This window comes from Parasteatoda tepidariorum, chromosome 8, assembly GCF_982258835.1.
Source record: "Parasteatoda tepidariorum strain Cologne lab strain chromosome 8, Ptep-v5.0, whole genome shotgun sequence".
NCBI lineage: Eukaryota > Metazoa > Arthropoda > Arachnida > Araneae > Theridiidae > Parasteatoda > Parasteatoda tepidariorum.
In genome coordinates, this window is record NC_141762.1 from 58,098,582 (window position 1) to 58,117,558 (window position 18,977).

General features: G+C 26.6%; 1 protein-coding gene across 2 annotated transcripts; it reads left to right on the forward strand.

Moving 5' to 3' along the window:
• Positions 1 to 41: 41 nt before the first annotated feature.
• LOC107450828 (hexosaminidase D) lies at positions 42 to 18,345 on the forward strand. 2 transcript variants are annotated; one of them, XM_016066737.5, is made up of 14 exons: positions 42 to 205; positions 1,737 to 1,791; positions 3,518 to 3,627; positions 5,209 to 5,296; positions 5,392 to 5,470; positions 6,905 to 6,990; positions 7,812 to 7,995; positions 8,080 to 8,154; positions 10,981 to 11,176; positions 12,610 to 12,692; positions 13,020 to 13,101; positions 15,155 to 15,265; positions 16,465 to 16,551; positions 17,723 to 18,345. In XM_016066737.5, the coding sequence occupies exons 3-14, from the start codon at positions 3,560 to 3,562 to the stop codon at positions 17,919 to 17,921; spliced, it is 1,338 nt and encodes a 445-aa protein (XP_015922223.1). In that variant the 5' UTR covers positions 42 to 205; positions 1,737 to 1,791; positions 3,518 to 3,559; the 3' UTR covers positions 17,922 to 18,345. The 2 variants fall into 2 exon arrangements, with proteins under 2 accessions (XP_015922223.1, XP_015922222.1); XM_016066736.4 differs by having other exon boundaries at positions 74 to 496.
• Positions 18,346 to 18,977: the final 632 nt, after the last annotated feature.

Genomic DNA, 18,977 nt, shown 5'->3' on the forward strand with positions numbered 1-18,977 from the left:
TTAAATCAGGTTAACATAAGCTTTTTTAGAAACACAAAACTGAACAACATTTTCAAGTGAAATGTACAGATTTAGTTCGTTTTGTAGCATAATTAACCAGTAAAAATACTTAACTGGTAACACTGTAAAAGTATTTAGCGTTGATTCAGTTCAATCTAAAGTAATTCCAGGTGTATTTCAGACCGGCAATATTTCAGGGCTGCAGGTTTTGATTTTCAATTGTTTATGTTTGCTTTTAAAGTTTTGTGATATTTGCACAAAAGCCCCTACAAAATGCCTTTGTATTACTATTAAAATAAACAACCAAAAACTAGATAAATGTAAAACGATCGTTTTTTGATTCATTGGGAACAAAATGTTCATAATAACGGCTTAATTTTCTATTATTTTTTTATTTCAACTTGACTTCCATATATTTATAATTTCACTTACCATTTTAAAACTAACTGTACCTGGAAATGAATCCAATCGACTGTGGATCTCAAGAATTTGGAAGGTGCTAATAATAAATTATTTATGCATCTATGCATGCATTTTAACAATGATATCTTGTTAATTTTATTATTTTTAACTCTTTATTATTTCACCAACCTGTGCCAAACATCTCCTATAGTATGGTATTTTTTCCCCTCTATTTCTTACCTTTTACAGGAAACAAAATCTATTTATTCCTATTTATTTATGTAGTTATTTTAAATAAATTTATAAACATTTGTGCTTAAGTTCGTAGTATTTTAGAAAGTATTGCCTTTTAAAAATTGATAGTTTAAATTGGGAACTTAACGTATCCGTAATAAATGAAAACCGTAAATTTAAGAAAATGTCTAGGTAAAAAGATTTTCTCAGAGGTGTGAAAAATAATTGTAAATGCAGTTAAAGGTGCCCCTCTTATTTTGACAATTTTTTGTGTTCTAGCAAATAAACACAAGAAAACTGAATTAGAAATGAGAATTTCTAAAATTAAAAAATCGCCATAAAAAGAAAGGAAAACGGAAGATTTAAGTTACATTATTGAATCCAAGGGGCACGCTTTCTATTTTGCATTCTAATCCTAAATTCATTATTAGCTATTCCTATAGCTTTTTTTGTTTTGTTTTAAGGAAAATCAAATTTTTCTTAAATTAGAAGTTGTCTTTTTTTTTAAAATCAGTTTATTTAAGAAGATATACATCTAACGGTTAATAGCACCTACTAATTCTTTTGAATAAAAATTTGTTATTAACCTAATAAAAATTATTATTTATACTTGTTAGTTTTGAATAATACTTGTTAATCTTTTTAAATAAAATGTTTAATCAACAAAATTTTTTTTTAGGCTTCTACGCATTTTTTTCCACTGTAGGTAAAATTTGTTAATGTTCCAATAAACTAAATCATTTATTATTGTAATTTTAATTTTTAATCTTTATTATTATTTTTTTTATTTCATAAAACATTTTATTTTGTATTCATGTTTTTAGCAATAGCAAAATGTACAAGTAGAACTTAAGTATTATTATTATTTTTTTAAAAAAAAAACTTCGTGAGATAATTAAAACATTTGAGAATTTTATTATTTATTGATAACAACTTTATGGTGTTGGCAATTAAGTAAGCTAGGCATTTTATCTAATTTTTTTATAAAAATTATCTCTCAGAATATATCTATGTTTTTAATCCTCTTCATTAATTAAAAGTCTATGTATATGTTCATGTAATGTTTTATTACAAATTATACTTTGTTTAATTTTTTACAGGTTAGTTCATTTTGATCTGAAAGGTGCTCCACCAGTCATATCATATTATGAACAGGTATGAATTCAATATAATGTGAAATATTTCTTCTGAAAGATCTAAAATATTTCTAAATTTTGCCCTATTATATATGGTACCTAAAATGTTATGATGTATTTAGTTGTTAATCAGTTAAATAAAGAACTTACTTTTTAAATGAAAATGTTTTTGAATTTATCATTTATGTTATAAATATTATGGTATGATATAAGTGTCAAATATAAATATCATTATATGATATATCATATATGATTATCATATATGATAATCATATTCATTATATGAATATGATTAAATTTTCAATCTCCAATTCTTAAATATGATATCCTTTGCATTGTTGCTTTGGAGACTATAAATAATAAATACTGAGCCTGAATGGCTCAGATTCTATACTGCTGGCTCATTTTCTAATGACCAATCTAACAAGGGTGCAAGAATTTTTATGACCTGTTTACCTTTTACTCTCCTAGTGAGTCGTCTGCAACTGAGTGTGGCACCACTGCACCGACTCGAGTTCGTCCCATTCGGCCTCCTCTGCTCATCGAAGATTGTGTTGCTCTATGTCGTGTGTGACTCGGGGCCATGGATCCTCGTGTCCATGCACCGCTGGGTCCTCCGACTGATTCGAAGATTGCACCAAAGATGGTCTCCAGTAATTCCTGGGTGCCCTCTACGAGGGCGGGCAGGGTCAAGTCTTGCTTACCTTTAACTCTCTTATTGGAAGTTATCCAACAGCCTTTGAGGAATAGATCTGTGCCAAGCTCTTAGCCCTGTAACAATTATTCTCTGTGATTAGTTTCAAGGTTGTCATCCTCTCAGATTTCAGAGCTGCTATCTAATGCAATGATTTGACTCGTGGCCTCACCTTCTGGGTCATCTTGAACTGACAGCTATCCATGAAAAAGTTGGAATGAAATTATACGACTATTGTTTTTCAATGGATCTCTGGCCACTGTGGACTGCTGAGAGGCTGACTTGCTGGAAGGGAAAAGTGCTGGTATTTTACAAGCACATAGTAATGTCCCTTTAGTACAATTGAGCATCTTTCATGGTGGCTCAGGGGGTAGAGCACTCGCCTCCCAATGAGGTGACCTGGGTTCGCATCCCAGTATTGGCTGGAATTTGAATTCCATACCCGTCTTGCACTGACAACAGTACTGACGCACAACATCCTTAGTGGTAGACGAATCATGGGTTACAGTCCCTTTTACCGTCAGGCTAACTGGGGGGGTTTTCATGATTTTTTTCCCTCCTATTTTGATAATGAGTGAGAATTATTTTTTGAAGTGAACACATAAAATTTTATTAGACAGTTATTTGAAAATTGTAGTGGATCAAATTCAGTTATTACAAATGTATTATTACACATTTTGATAAATTTTATTAGTGTTAAGGGAGTGCCTTTCAAAACTCAAAATACCCTTTTCTGTGAGAAAGCGCCCTGTCCTTTAATCAGAAGGTATCATTTCAGAACATTTGCTTCATTAAGAGTTAATAGAGAATAAATTTAATTGCCACTTTACCATTGAGTAATATTGAAGGGAAAAAAAACATGTCCATTTTGCAGGAAAACAACTTAGATAAAATAGAGAACTCTAGGTTGAAGATTTATAAAGTTAAATTGATAGGTAACAGTATAAAACTTTTTCAAAATTAATTATTTAAATTTGGTGTATTAAGTTATTTAAATTTGGTAATGTTTGCTGAAATAAATTTGACTAAAAACTTCTTCTCATATCGATAGATATTTTCTATACTGAAAAAACTGGGAGCTACTGGAATTCTTATGGAATATGAAGACATGTTTCCATATGAAGGTGATCTTCAAATTGTTTGCCAGCCAGATGTTTATAGGTAAGTTTGATTTATTTATTATTTTGTTAAACACAAATCAAAGCTTTTGAAATTGAGTTTCTAAATTCTTCTGTTTTGCTTTCTCATAATGTTTTAGCTATAACAAAGTCACCAGAATAAAACACCCCTTTGGTACTACAACAAAATTTGTGTCACTAAAATTTCGTGATTCAACTGATTTTAGAATTTTTACAAGCATTTTTGCTTTAAAAAAATTTTGTTGATAAAAAAAATTCCAGAACATAATTTTTATTTAAATTATTAAAAGTATGACGTAGCAGAAGTAGCAATAGCTAAGCAATATTTTTAATTCATAATTCTTTCTTGCTAGACATTTTCTTCAAGAGTTTTAATTCTTTGATCAACTGTTTAACAAAGATGCGAGACAAGTGATTTTTATTCTAATTTCTATTCATTGTTTTTTTTATCCTGTGAAATTCTTACTAAATATATATCTCACTAAATATCAATAGATAATTAGTGTAATAATGTGTTAAAAGACTAAATCAATTACCATTTTTCTTTTATTGAAATAAAAATAGTTTTATTGCATCATTATCCTTTTTTTAATGAATTAGATATTTTTTGTTTCTTGATACATTCAATGTTAATTTAGAAAGAAAATTGTATTGTAACACTGTAAACAAAAGGTATAAAATCAGCAAATTTTCTGATTCCAAGTTATGTTGATTTCAGAGATTTATTATAATTCATAAATGTATTTAGGATTTTTAAATATATTTCTTTGACAAAAAATGTCAAAAATTGTGGACGTTTTAATCTCTTATCACTTTTTAAAAGGCTGACTAGATTTGTTGTTGGGTTAGTTTTCTTCGTTGCTTCAAACTTAAATTTATTTTTTTGACCATTATTTCTTCATATCTTTGGTATTAAAAATATTGTGTGCTTAAATATCTTGCAAATATAAAATGAATGATTTCGCCAAAAAAAAAAAAAAAAAAAAAAAAGAAGGAAAGAAAAATAAATAAATAAAAGTGACCAGAAATTTTTTAATAAGAAGTAAACAATAGTAAAAGGCAGCATTGTATAGGTTATCTTAAATAAGTCCTTAATTACAGTAGGTGTCTACGTATTAAAAAAAAGCAATGGAGAGTTTAAAATTTTGTATTTTTCTTACATGTGTTTTTACTCCCTTAATAGCAGTAGCCAGTGTTATCAACCAAATAATACTTGATTTCTTTGTTAGGAAGAAATTAGGTGGTTTGACTCTAGTTCATCTTTATGTTAGTGTACACCCCTTTTAAAATAATTATTCCTGTATCTTTTTAAGTTTTTATTCCAAAATCTAAAGCAATCAAAATTATAAGTTAAACAATATAATAACAGCATCTATAGCATAAATGAATAATTATTTGTGTCCTCTTGTGATAAAAAAAATAGTTGAAAGCAATAAATTAACATAAAATTTATCTTTAAAAATGGGATTGATTATTATTTTATTCCAGTAAATTATTATTGTTTTTAATGTAATTATATATTAAAAAAGAAACACAATATATATTAATGTGTCTACTTATATATTCACTGCATTTTTGAATATATATTGCTTTTTTCATCCAGTAAGGAAGAAATTGAAAGAATCCAAAGTCTGGCTACTGAAAATGGATTAGATGTAATTCCTTTGGTACAGTCTTTTGGACATTTAGAAGTAAAAATACTTTATTTGTGTCAATACAGTTGCAATTTATAAGATGAATTATTATTGTGTATTAAACTATATTCATAACATCAATATTCTTTTAGTTTCTTTTAAAACATGACAGATATTATGAAATACGGGAGAATGAGCGTTATCCTAACGCTTTATGCCCCTCTCATCCTAGTAAGTTATACTCTTTAATAAATTTTTATTTTAAACTTATTAATCTGTAGTTTTTGGCCTTTTATCACAATTAAAAGGACAATTTAATTCTAAGCTGATTAACTTATAAATTTCATGGAATTTGAAATATAAGAAATTTATTTTAAAAACTGAAAATGTACAATAGATTCTTACAAGAACAAAATTTGTGAAGAGAGAAACTTCCTCCCCAAGAATTATAAACTCGATTGAATATTCGTGATGTTATTTTGTCTTTCTGTGATGATATTCCTCTTTTCAAACATCTATATCTAAAGACAAAAAAATTATTTTTAAATTTTATTTTACTGTCTAATTTTTCTTTTATTTTCTAACAAATTTATTATGAGTTATTAAGCATCTATAAATTTCTAATAAATTTATAGATGTTTATATAACCAGATAAGCAATAGTTGGTGGCCTCTCTTCTATTTAAAAAGTGACATCTCTATTGTGAGTATAAAGAGAAAGACCTAAATTACTTTGTTTTTTTCTACATTACTTTGTTTATGGATTACTATGTTACCGATTTTTGAACTTACCCTTCACTTTCTCTTCTATAAAAAATAGCTCTTATCTAGTTTCTAATACAACTTCTGAACCCTCAAAAACTAAAAATTGTTTTTGACATTTATTCAATTATTTAGAAAAAATTTCTTGTTGCTTCTTTTTCTCCATTCTTTTTCATTTTGTGCAGTATACTTATTCTCATGTTTTTTATATCCAGTGAATAGACTTAGTTTTGTTTTTTATTACTATATTTATTATCTGCGGTCTTGCACAAACTCTTAGATAAAGTTAAGTTTGACAACTTTATTTTTTATTTATTTATTTATATTTTTTTAAGTTTTAAAAAAGTGTTGGATTATTTTTTCTCTCTTTGCTACTTTTGCCAGATTTCTAGAAAGTTAGTTTGGCGCAATAAGTGTAATGTGACAGACTTGGTTATATGCATAAAACAACTTATTTTTTTAATTGAATATTTGCAGAGATGCCAACTGCTCCGGACACACGCCAAAATAATTATTAAAAAAAAAAAAGGTAGATAATTACAAACTGAATTTTGCAAATATTTTACTATTTTTGCTTGCCTTTTAAAAGGTATAACTTGACATAACTACTATAAAGTGGTGAATTATATAAGCCTACAAATTATTTAGAAATAGTGGTGGGAAAAAATCTACTAAATTGAATTTATTAAACCAAGAATCACCATTGATAAACTACCACTTTAAAATATTCATTTGCTGTCCGGAGCAAGTTGGCATCTCTGTATTTGTACACATTCCCATGTTAGTAAATATTGAAATGAATTTTATTCTTCTAAGTTTTAGTAGTTTCATATTGTAAAAATTTAATTTCTTAAAACAAAAATAAATTAGTTTTATTAATACTATTATTTTATATTTACTCCAGAAAGTGAATCTGTTATTTTTGACATGATCAACCAAATACTTGACAGTCATTCCAGTTCAAAATTTATTCACATTGGTGCTGATGAAGTAAGATGATTTAAAAATATCTACTTTTTTATTTAAATTTCAGAAGTATCTAATAAATATTTTGAAAATAAAAACTTTTCATTTCCTAAATTCTTTTTACCTACATCGTAGAATGTTATAACTATGATCTATTGTTAGCTGCATTTTTTTGTTCTCAACTCAAGTTCATGACTATATTAAAATTCAAATAATAATAATTTTTTATTATATGTTTTTAATTTGATTATAAGAAATCTAGTCATGTATAATGAGTATCTTCCTCCCTTTTTCAATTACAATTATTCAATTTGCTTTTTTGTTGCAATTTTGTTTTTAAAAAAAACTTTTCACAGTTATTGTGACAGTGATGAAATTTATTCTCTTGATCCTTTTTTAACTTGGTATATTTTATGTCACTGTTGTAATCATTGCAGGCTGGAAATAATATAAGAAGAACATGGAGCAATATAGTGACAAACTAAACTTTTTATTGTGTCATTTTCACTCCAAACTGTTCCTCTGTTTTATTTACAAATAGGTTTTTTACGAGTTACCGAAATTTTCACTCTATAAAATTAAATTTACAGAAGCATCTTAATTACCTAAACGTAAATCATGATAATTTTCACCAATACTCTCTTCTGAGCAATTTCAAATTGTAGCTTATCATTATATTGTCCCAGGCGTTTCATAAATAAACTATTTTGCCATGAAAAATGTTAGAATGCAGGCATAATCTTAATTAGAATTTGAATAAATTAAGTTGTGTTGTGAAGAGTTTTTTTTATTTTTATAAAATTTTAGTTTCAAATATTTTTTTATCTTTATATTTTTAATAACAGGTTTGGCATCTTGGCCAGTGTATTAATTGTAAAGAAAAAATGGTGTCTCAAAATTGGAAGAAAGAACATCTTTTTCTTGATCATGTTACTAGAATAGCACAGAAAATACGTGAAAAGAACCCTGACATTGGAATAATCATTTGGGATGATATGATGCGGGAAATAGATATTGATATTTTAAAAGGCAAGCTTTCGATTTTTCTCACTCTAGGCTATGTAATTGTCTCATAAACAATAATGAAAATTAAAAGGTATATTTTATTATTAGCATCTGATATTGGAAGTCTTGTAACTCCTATGGCTTGGCATTATTTACCAGTGGATGAATTTAAACTCAAAAGTGGTAATTATAATTTTGCTTTCATAGTGATGTATCTGTGCAAAACTTATTATCTATTATTATTTTTAAATCTGTGATGTGTTTAAATATATTGAATATTAAATCGTTTGTAGGATGTGATGAATTTTTCTATCTGTTTTGAATTTTTATTTATATATTTGTGAACTAAGTCTTTGTAAATCTAACTTACTTGTTATCTAAGTACACTGGGTTTTTGTGGGATTAAGGAAGATATGAGTCATCAGAAAATTTCAGTTCAACAATCTATCAAATAATCAATCTTAAATTTCCATGGGACAATAAGTGGGGGATGAGATCCAAAGTAAATAAGTCTATAATCTGTTATTATCATTTCATGCAAAAATTCTGATGCCACATGGTTGAATTTTATTAGATTTAATTAAAATATTAATTTGTACAAAATACTCTTTCAATTAAAACAATATTTTGTAATGATTTTTATAGTTTAATAATACTATTCTTTAGGCTAATAATACCTTATTGTTTTTAAAATTTAAATAATTTATATAAATTTATTTTAGTTTAGAGGTGCACAACCTTTTTGAGTGAAGCGCCACATACGCAGCAGATTGACCAATGAAGGGCAGCATGCTCAAGTATTTAGACAAAAATAAAAACAATGGGAATTAAATAAAAACAATGAAAAAACTCATTGATTTTTTTTCTCACATTAATACAAAAGTCCTTTTTAACATAAATTCTAACAATACATAACTTTGATGTTCGCAAAATTAAAATTTAAAGAAAAAATATTTTAGTGAATAAAATAAATGTAAGTTAAATATTTTAATTTAAATGAAGTTTAACGTGATTTGAATTAAAACAGAGCCCTTGCAACACAAAATAAGACCCAACATTTAGTAGGAAATATACTTAAGCTGATTTATAATAAATTAAGTATATTTCCTACTAAATGTTGTATTTTTTTAAAATAAATTTATTTTAGATAAATTTAAAGAAAGTTTAAAAATCTTTAACTTTTTTTTGTTCTTTTAAATATTTTTTTAACTGTAAAAAAAAACTGTAACAGAATCGAATTTCACGTGTTAAAATATCAGGATATTCAAAATCACAAGGAAAAATTTAGCAATAACTGCCAAAAAACTATTAAAAATGTTAAAGTCCACACTTTTGAGGCAAGGCAAGAAGGGATTATTTTAATGTGTGATTCATTACTTGCATGTCGTAATAGTAATGAAAAATGTCGCGATTTTTTAAATCACATGGAAGTGCTTAACAATAATAGTCGAAAAAAAGATTAAAAAATGCAACAAAAAAAAGCGATTGTATTTACAATGAAATAGGCACAAGTAAAGCTCATCAAAATGTGATGAATTTAAATGAAAGAGTTGAAATTCTAAAGTTTTAATAATGTATTAAAAATATCAGGACTTTCAAAGCCATGTAGAAAGTTTAGCCATAATATCCAAAATAATCATTGAAAAATAATTTGAATTCGTAATAAAATCTGTACAAATAGAGCATATCAAAAAGTGCTTATCTAAATGAACGATTCGATACTCGTGATAATAATAATATAGTACAAAAAATATAAAAGTTTTAAAGCCAAGTGGAAATGTAATAACTACCAAAAAAAAAGGATCAAAAGTCAATTGGAATTGCAATGAAGTTTATACAAATGAAGGACATAAAAATTTGTTTATTTAAAGGTATCATTCAAATCTTTAAAGAGGTTAAAGCATATTTAAAAAAATCGCAATTTTAGAAACTACTTGGAAATGCGAAGCAATAGCTGAAAAAAAGATAGAAAAGTTATTGGCATTACAATGAAATCCGCACACGAAGAGAGTCAAAAGTGGTAACTAAAATTCAAAATCTGCATACCATAATAATGTTGCATTAAAAATATTAAGACTTGCATTAAAAATATTGGGATATTTAATTGTAAATCCATAGCGTTATCCACTGGAAAATTCAAATCTTTAAGGACGTTAAAGCATGTTTAAAAAAATTGCAATTTTAGAAACTGCTTGGAAATGCATAGCAATAGCTGAAAAAAAGATAGAAAAGTTATTAGCATTACAATGAAATCAGCACACGAAGAGAGTCAAAAGTGGTAACCAAAATTCGAAATCTGCGTACCATAATAATGTTGCATTAAATATATTAGGATTTTTGGGATTTGTGTTAAAAATATTGGGATATTTCATTGTAAATCCGTAGCGTTATCCACTGGAAAAAACTATAGAAAAAATACATTGATTAAGATTGGGTGTGTCCAAATCTTAAATGTGCAATTTCAAATTCCAACTTTTTTTCTTTTTCAAAAAATAAATAAAAAATTGAAATATTTTTATTTTGTTCAGATACTGCCGCGGGCCACACAACAAAAGTTGGCGGGTTTCAGGTTGTGCCCCCCTATTTTAGTTTTTTATTGCCAGTTGATGACAGGTGTATGACTGATAAGTTATTTTTAATGTATTAATAATCTGCATTTTATTTTCTATTCATAATCTATATTTTATTTTCTATTAATAATCTATATTATATTGAGTTTTAAATTTTACAGTTCATGTTCCAAATAGTTCTTTTATTTATAACTACATACTTGTGTATAATAAATTTTACATATTTAAACCTTGATCAAGGGAAACTTTGTTTCTTACAATATGTAATAATCAGTGTATATTTTTATCAAAAAGTATATGTATTGGTTATTGGATGAAAACTATATTTCTGACAAAATATTGCCAGGTATAGTAAAAACAGGATCTTTCCTGGAAAAATTCGAATTGAAGGAGAATCCTCATGCAGTAAAAACTGACACAAACTTATTCTTTTTCTTAGCTCTTTGGGAAAAATACTCTAAAGTATTTCCAAATATTTGGATTGCAAGTGCTTTCAAAGGTGCAACCGAAATGACACAGATAATTACTCCTACCAGATATCATGTTGCTAACCAGCAGGCGTGGCTTAAAATGCTGGGAGACTTTGGACATCTGTTTAAGAAGATCAATGGTGTAGCAATCACAGGTTGGCAAAGGTAATTTTCATAGTAATCCATTTAACTTAATCCATTAATTATTGACTTTTTTCTTACTTCAATAAGTCATAGTTTTCAAAAACTTTTAGATATGTATTAGGACAAAAATTTCGACTGGACAAGTTAATATGGTTAAATTTTAAATATGGTTACAAATGCACTTTTGAACAATATTTCATAGGTGAAAAATGCATTAAAAATAATTTGTAGGTTCAGGGCTGCTACCTTTGATAAATTGGATAGTCAAGATAACTGCGAAAAACCACATGTTCTGACTCCAAAGTAAACCACACTAGAAGACTAAAATTTCACAATAAAAGTAAATATGTAATTTTCAAACAAGAAAATTATGATTAATAAATTTGTTGTATACTTTAAAAAGAATGTTTCACAGATTATAAATGACCATAAAAGACAGCAATTTAGGATTTAGGATAAGAATTTTAGAGGTTTTTGTCACTTTTCCTTCATACAAAGAGGATTTAAGGTGTTATACATATATTTTGTGGTAACATCAAAGGAAATATTGGTTTGAATAACTTCTTTAAAATTTTCTAAATCAAATAACTAATTTGGTTTGCTGTATTGAAATAAACGATATGGTACAGTCATTAAAATAATGTTACGTCTAATGGAATAGAAAATGAGGATTTATGTGTTGGTTGTAATAGTGGAAGACTTGCAGTAATGAGGATCGTAATAAGGAACATAGACTGTATATGTATGCATCAAGGCTTGAAAAACCCTCGCTTTTTACATGTTGGAACATCTTATTTGATTGCATGTTAATGAAAACATATGAAAATACCTATTATTAATCTGTCACTCAAAATTAGCATCAATTCTTTTATTTTAAATATAACATTAGTAATAAATAAAAGAAAAGCAAAGATGTGTGAGGCATTATTCACAACGAAGTATTTGTAGAGTAAATGTGGAGCATTATGATTAACTAAAAAGTAATATTATTGAAATTGCTAAGTACTGTTTGCAAGTGTGAGCTCTTAGCATGTTAATTTTAAACAATGTTATAAAACTTTACTCTCCGGCCTTGACCCTATTTCCATCGCAATAGATGCCTTTTGTGAGGCCTTTTTTAATAATTCTTATAAATTTGTTATTAATTCTCGATCATGAATTTCTTATTTATTTATATAATAGAATTCATAAACATTTTAGTCTTATCAAATATAGTTGACTTTATTGTTTCTTCTCCCTTTTGGTGATGTTTATTTGCCCTGTCTTGGCGACTTTTGTCAAAACTTTTAATGATGCTATTCGTTAAATTTACAGTATTTTGATTTCGAATTGAATATTTTCATGGGTGGTCAGGCATGTAAGGGTAAAAAATGCATGTTTGCTAATTATATATAAAGTTTTATTGTTTATTAATGTTAAACCTCTAAGTAAAATATCATCTTTATTTATTTTAGATTTGATCACTATACAGTTCTGTGTGAATTATTTCCGGTAGCTCTGCCTACTTTAGCTGTTTGTTTGTTAACATTGACTGAAGGTGATTTTTATTCATTTGCATGGTTTATTTAATTGAAAAATGAACTATAGATATTTAAAATATGATCATAAGTATAAGCAAAAAGAAAGTATTTTTAAAAATTTATTTTTATAAAAGATAAGTCAATGCAGAGAAAAAAAGGTTTTGATATATTTTTATTATTATATTATATTTTCAAATTCGTTCCTTATTTAAAATTTCCAGATTGTTTTATGTCTTAAAATTAAAGTTAAAGACTTAAAACTGCAATACTATATTGCAGTACAAATGAAGAAAATGACATTAAGTATCCAAAAGTTAACCACTTTTCATTGTGTTTCTTTTCAGGTGAGTTTAATGAAAAGGCTCTCAAAACAGCATCTTCACTTCTTGGATTTCAAAATTTAATTGAAATGGACACTTTTCCTCGGTAAAATTCTTTTTTTATTTAAAAAATATTCTTGCTTTTATGTTGTTTTTTTTATTATGACCTAATTAAAAAGTTGTAAATTTATTCTGCATACTAGGGGTTTATTATGCCTTCTCGTTATCTCTCAATTAATTCCAAAACAATTTTTGAACTGCTTTGTGAATCTTGTACACTTCACTCAATCACCAGATACTAAAACATAACAATCTAGTATTGTTTAAATACTAAGTTTATACATAGAATTTGTACTCAGAACCTAATATGTCATAAGTTATTGAAAGAAGTTATGCACCAGATTGTTATGGCAAAAATTACTTTTTTTTTTTTTTTTTTTTTTTGTAAAAATATATAAGATATTCATATATAATTTTGTAATACAGTGAATTCGCGATAACTCGAATCTGATAGGACTAACGAAAAACTTCGACATATCGGAAGTTCGACTTACCGTTAGTTTCGGTTTTGGACTTTCAAAATATTGTCGGATTATTTAATTAATGCTTATTAATTACAAATCTTCTAAATGCTTACAATATTTAAGATCATTTTTCTGACAAGCCATTTACGATAAGACTGTTTGAAGCACTTTATGATACCCTGGTCCATCGGCTGCAACTTTGCTATTGTGTTTGGCGGGAGAAACTGCAAGTTTACTGCTTTCAAATTTGGTAGATCACTATGCGCTGTGCATTTATCCATAAAGAGTATCAGTTTTCTTTTCTTAGCGAAGAATTTCTGATCCAATTTTCTTACATAGTCTTCATATAATACTGATGTCATCCAAAACTTTTTGTTAGACTTGTGATCCAAAGGATACGTTTTTACATTCTTGAAACATCGGGGGATTTCGGTATTTTCGGATAGCAAGTAAGGGCAATTTCTCTGTCCCAGAAGCATTTCCTCCAACTAGGACAGTCAAACGTTCCTTGCTCATTTTACCCCCAGAGCAGTTTTCATCCTTAAACATCATAGTCTTATTTGGAAGACATTTAAAAAATAAACCCATTTCATCAATATTGAAAACATCATTTTAATTGTATCCTTGAAGTAAATTTGGTAACGTTTCATTTAAAAACTGTTCACATACTTCAAGAGGGACAGCTTTAGCTTCTCCATGAAGAGTGCGAAAGACATTGTGTGTGTGTGTTGCAAAGGAAGGGACAAGATATCAGCTCCTAGGTTTTTTTTCTTGCTTCAAAAGATCCCAAAAAAATCGAGTTAAAGGGAGTAAAATTCGAGTAATCGAGAGTAATTAACATGAAATTGAAGATAAAAGGGTCGGGACCTCATAAAAAAATCGAGTTATAGTAATATTCGAGTTATCGTACTTCGAGTTATAGCGAATTGACTGTATAATAAAAAAGTAAAACTATAATATAATAAAATATAATATAATAAAAAAGTAAAAATATATAATTTTCTGTTAAAATATATAAGATTTATCAAGTGAAAGAATAAATCAAATAAATGTATCAAATGAATAAATCAAGTGAAAGAATAAATTGCTGTTTTGTATAAATGGTTTATTTAAATTTTTGTACTTATAATTTTAGATAATGTTTGATAATTTTTGTACTCATTGGCTCCTATAAGGAACAATAAATACAAAAATTATCTATTAAAAATTATCAAGTAATTTTTGAAATAAACTATCTTTTAATCTTCCTAAAAATTGCATCTATAAAGTGTTCGTATTAAAATTAAATACTCTACAAGATTAAATGCTGATTTTTAAAATTTATTGGTAAAAATTAGTTTAAAAGATGTCACCTCTGTGATTGAAATCTATTAATTCTCCAAAAATGAGGTTTGGGCAAAGTTACTTCCTTCTATATTTTATGTCTTGTTTAGTAATATTTTATTTTTCGGATTGAAATTGGCACTTTTTTAAATACCTACAATTAATCATTCGTTAATGTTTTGAAATATCAAAATATTTTGATTAGATTACATAATTTTTGTCCAATTTGTTACATTTTATTGAATTTCTTTTATTTTTTAATAATTGTTTATTTTAACTATTAATTTCTTAAAGTACAATTTCTTATTTCAGGCCACAGCCAGTTGGTCCACCCCCACTTTTCCCTGGAGGAAATATCTACAATAGCTGCTTGCAGTTAGCTAATTGCATTACAGAGTATCATATATTAATGCATCATCCCAGGTGTGAATTTTGAAAAATATGAAAAAAGAATAATGCCTTTTAGTTTAACATTGTTTTACCTAGTTCTGTAATATTTTAAGTCTTCAAATTTTTATAAACTATAAGAGATACCCTGAAATTGGAAAACTTCATTGATTATATTGCTTTTCTAAGGAATCAAAAAAATTATTGTTACTAATGAAGAATAGTTTACAAAATAAAAAATGATTGTTAACAATATTGTTATAATTATTTGAGAAAACTTAATTTTTCTTCAAAGATTTTTCACTTTATGAATATGTGCTCCATTTTAAGAAGGAATAGTTATTTAAAAATGTTTATTTCCTTATGAGAGGAACTTTTGTCTAGAATGGTATTCCAAATAAATTAATATTTCATCTTTAACTGAAGTAATATTTACTGTTTACAAGTAGGAATTTATAAAAAAATTTCTTCTTTCAGTATAATTTACATTTTGCTTATAATTATTGAATCGCAATTAAATCTGATAAAATTGAACAAGGTATTTGTTATAATAGGAATATATATACCATTATGCAAATGTTTTCGATTATTAACATCTCAACATCTACAGTGCTTATATTAATAAAGCTTCTATTAATTGATAGCTAATACTAATTTGATTGTAAATTCCTTACTCGTACTTTTCAAAATATCGTAGAACACTTTTAATTAACAGATCACTTTTACTTTCTTGTTGACTTGAATAGGAGGGGCAGCAATACCCTTTCTTCATATTCCAAAGAAATAAATATTTGTTTTCAAATGGTATATACTTTAATTTTTTTTAAAATTCATTGTTTTTAATCAAAAAGTATAGATTTTAAAAATGCTGATTGTTCATGATAAAAATCAAAGTTCAAAGCGCAATAATTTTCATCCATGAGACATAATTTTGTTTTGTATGCTTGAAATGTATAAGGTAAAAAATAAATAATTAAAATATTTAGGAAAAGTATTGAAAAAGTAAATGTTTAAAAATAATGTTGAAAAACTTTATATTTTGAATTAGCATAATTTACACTTAAATTTAAATGTTTTTTTTCTTTGGTGATATCAACAAAATAGTTCATAAAGAAAAAATAAGTAACTTAATGGTTGTGTAAAAAGTGTTAGTATTTTTTTTATCATCAGACTTATAATAAATTGTTATAAAGTTTCTTTTGGTGACTGATTTTTTTATATATATTTTTTTATAGCATTGAAGGGGCATTCAGCAGCTTTCAAATTATGCATAATCGAGTGAATACCCTGCATATCGATCAATTTCTTCCTCGAGCTAGAATGTAAGTTGACACTCCACTGTTATTTTATGCTAAAATATTCAGCAATTGTGAAAATATCGGCAAATAAAAAATATTTTGATTCTATCATTCAGAGTTCATATTCCCAAGCCCACCCTCCTGAAGGCATTTAAAATTATTTAAAAAATTTTTTTATTTTACCTACAAAATTATTAATTATCCAAGACAAATATATTATGTCATTGCACTTAATATAGCAATTTTAGGTTATGAAAAATCTTTTATTTTTATCCAAAATTTATTTATTATATCCTTTGAACTATTTTTTAAGATGCAATCATTAACAAAGATTTTGGATTTTTTTTTTTTAAGTAAAGATAAATTTATGTTTAAAGGCTTGTAAATGGTTAATGATAAACAGTTTGCTGTATGAAATTATTTAAAATGTTAGAAAATATTTAAACTGAAAAGTTTGGTTTCTGTAGTTATAACGCAATCTGCCAGTATATAGGAATAATAGTGATATTGATGAAATCCTTTTTAATTTTTTAAAAATTTATTTATTTTTTTATTAATTTTTTATAATATTATTTTCATATTTAACTGATGTTTTGTGTTTTTAAATCTTTTCATTATTTATTTAAAAAATAATAACACATAACATTACGTGTTATAATTTATTACATATATCATTCCAATGAATATGTAATTTCAATGTATTACTTTAAAAATGAAACCAAAGTTGTTTATATAACAAATTGCTAATATCTTGTATTGTATTATTTTGCATTTGATAACTGAATTACTGTAGAAATGTATCTAAACAAGCAATATATATGTTTCTTCTTGCTTTAAAAAACTTAATAATAATTATGAATAAAGCTAAATAATGTGAAAGATGCATAAATCATGCCACACAAACATACTACTGTTTTGGTTATATAATGGAGATCTTTCTTCAGTGTCAAAACACAGAATAAAAGAGAGTAACAGGGAGAATTACAAACCTGCTACCGCAAGGACCAAAAGGTTTTTTCTCTATCATTTATTCTAGTTTTGACATGAAAGAAAGTTTTTATTTTAGAACAAAAATTATCATACGACTGTTCATGTAGTAATGTTTGTTCTTTTTCCACGTTATTTAGATTTAATTGTATGTTGCATAAAATTAATCCTTTCTAATTCTGGTATTAATTAATTTTTTTATTCCTAGTTTGTTAATGAATATGGAAGCAATTAATGTTCAGCTTGAAAAAGAATTGGCAAAAATCTTCTACCCAAGCACAGTGAAAGAATTCTTGGTGGTGAACATCAATCCTTTTCTTGAAAAGCTTCGCAAACTTGTAAGAGATGCTGATCAGCAAATTATATTTCACTTACCACCAGAAGAAATGCAGTCAAATTCTAGTTGATGCCTTTTTCCAAGCATCTATATGTTATTGCAAAAGCCTGAAGTCTGGCAAATTCTAAGTTTTACTGATAAAATCTAGGATTTATCAAAATGGCTTGGTAACTTCTAGTTTTTACTGCAAAGGCTTCAGAGTGAAATGGAATCATATTAAAGCATACTTCTGACTTTTACCAAGCCAATTTGGTAAAAGTTAGGTTTTACCAGTAAAGCCTAAGAATTTCCAGAATCTGGGTTTTTACTGTAATATATACGAGTGGTATTGATAGCACCACTTGGTTTATTGTTACCCCGAGTGCTAATTAATGTTTTTAAAAAATTAACATTTATTTAAAAACAAATTTATTATTTGTAAATCTTCCTTTCTTAATTCTATGCAAATCTATTTATTGTTTTTAACTAAAAATAAAACATTGTCAATTTGTTAATAGCTGTTTTTTTTAATTGTGTTTTGAATTGGTTTTACTGGAAATTTCTTTGTATATTTTTAGTGTATTACCTTAATTTTTTTATCAATGATAAATAAATTTTTAAATTCTTCAATCAAGTTTTTATTCTAAAAAATAATATGCATGTTTTTTTTTTTTCCTTTTGTAATTTAAACTTGACGTATATACTTTGAAACAAACTTTACATTACATGTTCAGGGCTAATTGTGCTCCGGAAAAGATCCGGGTTTCCGGAATTTTCGCTAACAGTGATCAGGAAGTTTCCGGAGATCGAAGGTCCAGACGTTTAAAAAAAATCATTGATCACAGAAGTTTCCGGAAATCAAATTTTTAAAGGTGGAACTTAAAAACACAGTTTATTTTATTTGTTTGTATGGGAGAGCCAGAGAGATACTTTATAAGCTTATATTCATGATTAATATAAATTTTTTATCAGTAAATAGTTGTTATAACTCAACATAAACTCAATAAAGAAAGACATATTTGTACATTTTAATTACTTCTCCTGGTCATCATCGGTATGTGTAAATGGTATAGGTATGTGTAAAATTTTAAATATATTTTAAGTAAACTAAGAAATATTGAGAAAACCTTGTTTAAATTTTTTTCCA

What these genes read in the sequence shown, in the direction of transcription:
- LOC107450828 (XM_016066736.4), top strand. Translation starts at nt 459, where the DNA reads ATGAATCCAATCGACTGTGGATCTCAAGAATTTGGAAG. An exon ending in TGCCAGCCAGATGTTTATAG is followed by an intron (nt 3,628 to 5,208) that starts GTAAGTTTGATT and finishes TTTTTCATCCAG; the next exon opens with TAAGGAAGAAATTGAAAGAA. An exon ending in GCAATCACAGGTTGGCAAAG is followed by an intron (nt 11,177 to 12,609) that starts GTAATTTTCATA and finishes TATTTATTTTAG; the next exon opens with ATTTGATCACTATACAGTTC.